This window comes from Triticum aestivum, chromosome 2A (genome assembly GCF_018294505.1).
Source record: "Triticum aestivum cultivar Chinese Spring chromosome 2A, IWGSC CS RefSeq v2.1, whole genome shotgun sequence".
In the NCBI taxonomy this organism is placed as follows: domain Eukaryota; kingdom Viridiplantae; phylum Streptophyta; class Magnoliopsida; order Poales; family Poaceae; genus Triticum; species Triticum aestivum.
The window spans coordinates 48,055,092-48,064,511 of record NC_057797.1 but is presented as its reverse complement, the minus strand read 5'-3'; the positions used below and the strand labels follow the sequence as shown (position 1 = coordinate 48,064,511).

The 9,420-nt window shown below is 42.1% G+C and overlaps 1 protein-coding gene across 1 annotated transcript; it reads left to right on the top strand.

The window, feature by feature from the left end:
- Window positions 1-853: 853 nt before the first annotated feature.
- Window positions 854-1,915, top strand: LOC123191469 (uncharacterized). Its single transcript, XM_044604194.1, has 4 exons — window positions 854-951; window positions 1,057-1,155; window positions 1,397-1,659; window positions 1,747-1,915. Exons 1-4 carry the CDS (start codon window positions 874-876, stop codon window positions 1,913-1,915), a joined length of 609 nt encoding a protein of 202 aa, XP_044460129.1. The 5' UTR covers window positions 854-873.
- The last annotated feature ends 7,505 nt before the right edge of the window (window positions 1,916-9,420 follow it).

Here is a 9,420-nt window from a genome sequence, read left to right as displayed (position 1 = left end):
GAAGGCATAGTTGGGAACATTTACCAGACACCTGAAAAAGTTACCCACAACCAAGTAGTAGTGGGATCAGGCAGTAATCTTTATAGCAGCAGCAGCTCAGGAAAGATGGTCCCACAACAATTTGAGAGAAGGATTATCAAGCCACCTCCTTGCAAGAGGTCACCATTCTTGGACTATAATGAGAGGAAAGTGTACATATGCAAACCTGAAGTAAGCAGGCTGTATGCATCGGTTATTCTGCACGGGAGATTGAATGAAGAAGAATCACCAGATGTAGATACTAGGTATGAAATTTTTTATGAGGCATTTTTACATGTTTTTTCTAGGCAATTAAAATGCACCATTCAGGCAATTCAGGCTGAATTCATAGGCAAACAGAAGTAAAACAAGCAGGCAAAAAATCACCCCATGAAGAATACATGCTAACCAGAATGCACTTTCAGGCATTAACACATTTTTCCCATGCCTTATATATGCTAACTAGACATGCACTTTTTAGGTAGAAAGAATTCATTGCAAATTGTCACAACCCCAAGTTTATGTTCCTTAGGCAAAACAGGATCTATTTATAGGCAATCAAAAGTACAACAGCAGGCAACTTGGGTGCTAACTAGACATGCACTTTTAGGTAGAAAGAATTCATTGCAAATTGTTACAACCCCAAGTTTATGTTCCTTAGGCAAAACAGGATCTATTTCTAGGCAATCAAAAGTACAGCAGCAGGCAACTTGGTTACTTTTTTCTCATGGTTGTCCTTTTTTGGTTTCTCGTTTTTTATTGCAGCCCGAAGGTAATTGACTACAATGGATATGATGTGTCGGTGAGGGAGCTTGCAAACTCTATGAAAAAGAAGGATATGTCTTGACACATGTAATGGAAATTGGCATACTGTCCATAATGATGAATTTGCCTGCAGACTCCAAGAAGGTTGTCATGCCCCTGAGGTTCTCGGTAAGAAAAAGGACTAGGAGTCATTATTACTTCAGGTTCTGCATTTTTTTGTACTTGGTTCCTACTTGGTCATTTCTAACCACATTGTCCCTTTTTGTGTTATAGACAAGGATGCTGCAGATGACTTTCCTCTCCAATGATATCAACAGCCAAGAGATTATTTCCCGATTCAAGAAATCAAATCACCTGGACCGGAAAGACATGGTAAGTCCATGTTTCTCGAATTTCCACTATAGAACTCTTCTCCCATTCCTTTTTTCCACCCGCATGTGAATAGCAGAGTACTAGTTTTCAGGACATGCATGAAAGTTGCCAGAGTGCAGAATCACAATTAGCTTTTCCTCATAGCATGAGAAAACTTTTACATGCTTTCCATATCTATTCAAGTTGCCTACAGACTATGTTCTTACCCCTCAGCTTTTGTTTTCTGCACTTTTCCCCACAGATAATGTTTATTGTGTTAGAGAATATCGACAAGTCAAAGAAGGTTTCAGGCAACCATTATTGGGTCTTCAACGTGAATATAAGGGATCGAAGGTTCGAGGTGCTTGATTCATGGAGGACACTTCAGGACAAGACTCTAGATGTCTGCGCAAGGACTATGGTTGCTAGTTTTCGGGCTCTGTGGGAAGAGCACTATCCGAAGTCTCATATCTCATTAGATGACTTCACACTAAGAAACATTGATGTGCCAAAACAAACTAACAAGTAAGCATCAATTCCCAGATAAACTGCAAAACAAATTCCTAACAAATTCATACTTGTTTCATAGCTGACCTGAAACATTCTCTATAGATATGACTGCGGCATTTTTGCTCTCTCAATTGCAAATGGGTGGGAAGGAAGGAACGTTCCAAGATTTACAGCAGAGGATGTTCAAAGTATCAGGAAGCAGTTGACAAACACGTGGGTTAACACCAAGTGCAACAAGGCTCCATGGGAAGCTGTATTGAAGTTAGCTTAGGTCAGTTATTTTCCATTCATGTTTTTTTACCGACTTTTTCTTTTTGCTCGCGTACAAACTGAAGTTTGCCAGCATTATTTTTACATGAATAATATTTTCATCATCGCCCTTTTTCCAAAAGTCATATGTAATTTTTTGAACATTCAAGGAGTTGCCTGAAACCATTCTGTAACTTGCAACAACACCAAACAGAATTTGCCTACCTTTTCAATGGTGAAATGTAGTCATGGAACACCCATATTTTTTGAACAATCAAGGAGTTGCCTGAAACCATTATGTAACTTGCAATAACACCAAAACAGAATTTGCCTACTTTTTTCCACGGTGAAATGTAGTCATGGAACACCCATATTTAACACCAATCTGTTTAACTATAGTACCAGGCAATCTAAACATAATAATCATGCAATCCATTGTACTAATATAGTTATCCAGAGCACTTTTGAACCTTACAGGCTTAAAAAGCAAGTTGTCTTTTTTGCATGAAAGACAGTAATTCAAATGAGGGTAAAATATCATCGGGCATCTAGTAATTGCTCATTTTTTTGTCTTTCATAATCGAAACTCCATCTGTGTTCCCGCATTCCTGTGGTGTTCATCACGCCAATCTTGTGGGGCACAGTGCACTGTTGTGGTTGTAAGACCCACAGTAACTGCACTTGTTCTTCCTCTTCGGATGCAGCTCGAGTGCTGATTGCAACCTTTTCGACTTCGTTCTCCCTTTTGTAGTCGATTTTGGGGGGTCTCTAGGAACTCGGGTGTCAGGTGTAGTAGAACCACCTTGCGCTGCTGCAACAGCTGCACGTAGGGATTCCATGTTGAGTGGTTGGCGTGCATGTCCACCAGGAGGTTGCGCCAAAGAAGATGAGACTGGGGCAACATGTGCTTGTTGCACAGTAGTAGAAGTTATATACAGCCCAGAAGCACAAGCAATTGTTGCAGAATCTGTAGGGAATGCTGCAAGGCCAGCATTTGTAAGACGACTCATGTCTGCTCGTGTAGTAACCATGGATGGTGGTGCGTCCCCCCTAAGTGGTAGTGCAGGCCAGTAGGTTGTTTGGGGAGCCCTCATCGTTGTTGGTTCAGGCTCTATGGTTAGTGTTCCAGGTCTGAACAGTTGTCACGGAGCCCCCCTCAGTTTTTGGCCAGGCCCACTGTTTAGGGTCGGAGTCGCCAACAGTTGTGGTGCAGGCCCCCTGGTTTGTGGCGCAGATCCCATACTCTGAGGTACAAATCCTAACTGTTGCCCTGCAGCGAACGAGCTTGGCACCGCAGACCCCTTGTGCACTGGCGCACCCCCAACTGCTGTGTGTGGATGCACACCCTGCCCCATACTGTTTGTAGGTAGTGATGTTGCATTTTTTGGCTGTTGGGCAGAAATAGTTTGACGCTGCCTAGCACTAGCAGGGGCTTGCGCAGCTTGTGGTGGTGCGTTGCCACTACTCGCTGAAGCATTTGTCATTGGAGGCACAGGACCACCAGCTGATGGCGGTGGCCCACCAGTCGGTCCACTGGGAGGGGCTGCTGTTTTCTTTTTCCTTGACAGGCTGCGATTCTTTATTTCGTGACGCGCTCCACGCATATGCTTCTTTACAATATTTGTCGCAGCATCCGATGCACTAGCAACCTTAGCAAGTCCACCAAAGTCCATCATCAAGTTTGCATGACGGAGTTCTTTCTTCGATTGTTCCGGCAACTCATCAGGCTTATCCTCAACAGCAGGCGGTGCATCCGTGATTGCTAGAGGTGTCCATCTTCTTTTGATGTACTGCGTTGGGATTTCATCAACCCCAAGATGGTTGAAAACCTTCAATATATGGCAGCAAAGCATCCCATCCCTATGAAACTTGCAACACTCACATCTGTAGTCTCTAGCACTAGTTTCAACAGTCACAAAATAGCTCCTAGAATCATACTTAGCAACCCATTCTTGATTGGGGTAAAGCTCATACAAGTTTTCACCGTGGGGTCGCACGTTGTACCTTGTAGTCAACTGAAATTCATCGTGGAATTTCTCGTACAAGTCTCTAGTGTATGAATTGTAGGCTTGCTTTTCAATTGGGTAAGATGACCACATTTCACTTTGCAAATGTCCTGTCCTGTAATCCTTCGCACCCTCTCGAACTAGTATGTGTGTTTGGATTTTCTGATATTGCTTCACGAAGTTCAAGATGGACTTGTGTGGGTTCACATAACGCTTAAGGACAGCGTTGAACCCCTCACTGCGTTGTGTTGACTGCAAGAAAGGGAAGAATTGATGCTTGAAGTAACAGGGCACCCATGTTTCTCGGTACTTGTATAGATTCTCAAAGTGGGAGTCAGTCATAGCCTCATACTTCATCATCAGCTCACACCAACCTGCCTCAAACTCCTGTGGTGTAAAGCTAAAGTCAACACAATTGTTGAAATCTTTAGACAAGCCAGGGTTTCGTCCCAACAATGGCCCAAGCTTCTCTTGTGCTTTCTTCATAATATGCCAGCGACAACAGCGGTGCACACTTGTAGGGAAGATTTTCTTAATTGACTGCGCCATTGCAATGTCCTGGTCGGTTATGATGTTGGTTGGCGCTACTCCATGCATTGCTTCAAGGAAGGTTTCGAATAGCCAATCAAAACTAGAAGCCAACTCTTGCCTAACGAAACCACAGCCCAACATAAATGATTGCCCATGTCTATTAATTCCAATAAACGGCGCAAAGGGCATGTTGTACATGTTAGTCATGTATGTTGTGTCAAAGGAGATGCAATCATGATAAGCTTCCACGTATGCCTTCCTTGCTGCACCATCGACCCAGAAAATATTCTCCACTCTGTCTTCTTCATCATACTTTATCTTGTAAAAAAAGTCTGGATCTTCTCTTTGCTGATCTTTGAAATATGCTACTGTCTCTATCATGTCGCCTTCTCTTGTAGCATCCTTGTTAAGACCGTCTTCAGGTTTGTAATGTGCTTAGTTCCATAAGGCACAATTAGCTCTGTCCCATAGAAGTCTGACATGATGTGCATCATGCGCCCTGCATTTCAATGGAGTCAAAATGAAGTCAAAATGGTGGTCAAACCCTTGTTACCTAAGAACAGTACAAAAAAACAATTTTGATTTCTTTCACCAACTAACACAACTAAGAACAGTCAACTCAGGTGGATATTTTAGGCATTTTCATCCTAATGTACAAGAAACTAACACAACAAACATGCAGGTAGGCAGGTAGAAGAAATAGAAGAACAAGCTTCATAAAACCAGTCAGACAAACTTATTTTTGGGCTGTGGTTTGTACTAACATGCATTTGCACAAAAGGCAGGTAGGCAGGTAGTAAATATACATTGAGCAACTAACAGACAATTTATAGGCAAGTCCATCTACCACATTTCACAACAAAGACAAGACAACAGAGGCACGACCCATCGCGTTTGTTTTCTGATCAAGAGCAGGCAAATAATACTTAAAAACAAGGCAAGTTTTAATGGGTAGCAGACCCTTTTTCATAAAAAACAAGCATGTTTGTGTGCTTAGTCTGGCAAATCACACACATGCTGCAAGCAAGATGGATACAATACTTGGGCAAGTCTGGGCAGTTAAATTTGTCGGAGAGAAGGGTAATATGGTTATAGACCTGTTGTCAAGTTGCAGTTATGTAGGTGGGTAAGGAATGCCTTTTCTTCTGGTGGGATACCTTGGTGCGATCTCAAGTACTTAGTCAAACTTGGTTTGTCAACTAGTGGATGGTTGTGCTCGCCAACAAAATATATCACTTCCCATCTGCCATCTATCAGTTTGACAACCATCTTAGCTTTGCAACCAGTTTGCACTATTTTATCTCTCTTCCGCTTCTTGCTCCTCTTTTTGGTTTTATTATCATCATCAAGAAAGACAATATCCTCGTCTTCATCATCATCTTTTGTTTGCTCAACGATATCATCCAGCACAGGAATTTTTTCTGCCCCTCCGTCATCAGCTTCAGGCTTTCGAAACTTGTTGCAAACAAACTGTTGTTTTATCAACACTCCAGTTTTCACAGCCTTCCTTGAAGTATTCATTTTGATTGAAAAATCAATCTGCAAGGCATATGCATTGTAGTGCTCTTTTGCGCCTTCCAAAGTGTCAAACCTCATGCCCACATGAGGCTCCTTCGGTTGTGACCAAGCCTCTTCATCATTTTCAGCACCAAACCCTGTCAAACCATTACCAACAGTCACACTTGTATCACCCGCGGCATCCGTGCCATCAAGGGTATGGCCATCAGTCTCAGATTCTTGCGCTGCAGGTGCTTGCTCATCTGTCTCCACTGTTTTTGCCACAGGAGTTGTGGCATTTTGCACTATATGAGGAGTAGGAGAATCACCGGTTAACTTAGGATTTTGAGTAGCCTGTTGTGTAGAGTTCACTGGATCACCAATATCCATATCATCTGGTTCCTCATTTAGGTCAATCATCTTTTTTACAGCCTGTGCAACATTTAAACCAGAAAAACCAAAGCTAGTTAGTTTGATGTCAAGCAAGTAAGAAACTAAACCAAGGCAATCACAACTGAATGATAAGATAGCATTTTTTGTTGTTGTAAGAATGACTTCAACACAGAACATTTTTTGTTGTTGCTGAAAATCACAAACTGAATGATAAGACATCATCTTCTTTTGAGCATCTGTTTTTTGATTGTATCATAATTTTTACTAACCTTTTATCATTTTAAAATGCAGGCAACTCATACATATGCATGGTTTTCAAGGATCTCAAGGGGGAAGCAAGCTAGATGCCAGAGAATAGACATTTTTTTGGAGTGTTTTCAGCATGGATTTCACACCAAAAAACAGAGAGAGCAGCAGCATGTTTTGTGTCAGAAAAAACTTAAGAATAGCAGCAGTCATGGGCAACATATGTTTGTCCCTTTTTATGTTCAGTACTTTGTTTTTCTCTTAAAGTTTGTACTGGGAGCAACTTTGGTTATCACTGTCGTTGTGTAGTCGCTTTTCCAAGCAATCTGTTTGTCGAGGTCGTGAATTGTTTCTTCGTGCTGCAACTGATACATCCATTTTATAGTAGTTCTATAGGAAATTTCTTTTGCCATTTCTTTTTTGCAGGATCAAAATAGCAATATATGTTGCATCCACCCGCATTGTTCCCCGCCAATTGCAAGATCACAACAACAACAACTGTTGTAGGATCATGCAACCTACACCTTATTGGAAAGGTAAATTAAACCTCACTTTTTTTTGTCACTGGTGAATAAAAGTACCAACGATAAACCATTTGTAGTAGATTTTAGTTTTTATACATCACTTGCTTCTTCACAATAGCTTTCTTGCCTACCTGTTTTATTCCAAGTTGCTTTTCCATCAGCCATGAGTTGCATGTTTTTCACAGTATTACTTGCCTAGTGTTCATTTTTTTACAAGCTGATAATGCAAGCAATGATTTTTTTGCCTAGGTTTACAATGCAAGTTGCTGCAGACGATATTTTTTTGCCTAACTTCATACAAGTTACGATACAAGTTACTTTCTACAACCCATCAAACCATCAGCCCTGACGATTTTTAACCCTGTGTTGATTATTGAATCATCTGCCTGCTTCTGCTCAGGGTTAATAATCAACACAGATGGAGAAAATCAAGAAGCAGCTCCATTTTTTTCTACAGAAGATGCTGGAGAGGGCTGGGGCTTGGGGAAGGTGAGCAGATCTACAGCTTTTTACCTCTGAACTTGCCTGCTTCTGCTGCTTCTAGATGTGTTTAGATCAACAGTTTCATGGACGCCGTCCGTATTGCAGGCTTGAAGCTTTTGAGATCTGAGCAGGATGAACCTTGCCTCTTTCTTGGGGGAGAAGAAGATGTCTTTCTTTTGGGACGACTGGAAGGGAATAGGAGGGGAGGAGAGGTGGGGATGGAGAAAAGTAGGATGGAAAAGAATCACGTGAGTCGGGGTGGTGGAGCAGGTTGCATCGCGGGGGAACGTCCCCTTTCTGATCGAGGGGGGACAGAAACTTACCTTTTCAGGGCCTATCAGGGCAGGCCGCCAGGAAACGTGAGGCAGCACACGGCTGCTCCCTAGACGCGTCCGAGTTTTATACTACTGCTAGTCTGCTACCAGTGATACAACTGCGTGCACGGTGTAGCTAGTCATCTAGCCAGGATTAGTTTTGGAATAACTTCTGGGTTGGTCTCTTTGACAAAATCAACCGGGTTAGCCGGTTCGTCAGACACTTCACTACGGTTGTTAATTGAAGGCATTTTGTTACGGCGGCTTTGTAAATGCCTCAAAATGGTGCCTAGAGGTGGTGTTTTAGAAAAATGCCTCAAGTTGATGCAGCTTTGGACTAAAATGCCTTCTGAACTTGTCATTCCTTCTGAGCTTGTCATTCCTTCTGAAATTTTGTACCGTGTTGTAGTGAGAGGTCGAAATCTCATCAGCTTAACCCTTTCGATCTTCGGCGGATCAGAGCGGGTTTACCCGCTGTGGCATACGTATGGCCGGGAGGGAGAGGAATATGTAAAGAGTCGGGCAAGTCACCTCGGTTCAGACATCTACAGTGCGACTAGGCAAATCCGGTCCCTCAAACGTCCGTGAACGCGACTTGACGAATTCGCAGGCATTGACCCGTCACACCTCATATTTGTGTTATGCATCCGAGTTTCTGATATTTCATTCCCTAAATACATACAAATGATACAAGAGAAATCATGCGTACCACGCACATCACAGTAGCCTAACTACGCTTCATCGTTAGAGATGTCCATGCTGTCAGTGCCGGGCACGGGGTAGATGGGCACGTAGGAGGGCTCCGGCTCCTCCTAGTCATCCATATCAAGGTTTTGGATCCCTAGTGCACATTTTTTTCTCGAGGGGCACCGGAATTCGCGGTTACCATGGTAACCGCGAAATACCGGAAAAAATTCGGACGAAATTTGAAATTAAATTTTGAATTCAAATTTTTTTTAAGTCGATATAGATAGAGAGAATTCCTCATTTAACACTGTGCTTAAATTTTATGCCCTATTTAACATCGACAAATAATTTCTTCCCTATCTAACAACGAGTCTAAATCTTATGCCTTTTATGACACTTCTGTCCATTTTGAACCTAAATGACACTTAAAAAGACCATATCGCCCCTCATGTGGTATGTTTGTGTGTGTGTGTTGTTCGATGATTTTTTATCATCTTTATTAATAATTATTATATTATTATTTGTTGGATTTTCTTATGGAGCTCACATAATCTATTTTGAATGTCTGAGTTTTTTTAGTGCAGGATCTTCCCGGGAGAATATATGTACATGTAGATACATGATATAGTAGATGCATACACTAGATGGTCTATCATTAGTTTTGTACGTGATGCATGGCAAAATTGCCGGGGCTTATGGCTCTAGCCGGTGTGCGCATACACTTCTTAATACCCACACGTCTCTCCTGCATGCATGTACACAATACACGTAGCCATGTATGTATATTTGTTCGAGTATTCGTGTACCGGCTGCCGCGTGGATATATAAATATTTAAATACCCACGT

Excerpts from the sequence above, each read along its gene's own strand:
- LOC123191469 (XM_044604194.1), top strand. The coding sequence starts at position 874 with ATGGAAATTGGCATACTGTCCATAATGATGAATTTGCCTGCAGACTCC. Across the intron at positions 952-1,056 it reads TCATGCCCCTGAGGTTCTCG|ACAAGGATGCTGCAGATGAC; the intron begins GTAAGAAAAAGG and ends TTTGTGTTATAG. Across the intron at positions 1,660-1,746 it reads GTGCCAAAACAAACTAACAA|ATATGACTGCGGCATTTTTG; the intron begins GTAAGCATCAAT and ends CATTCTCTATAG.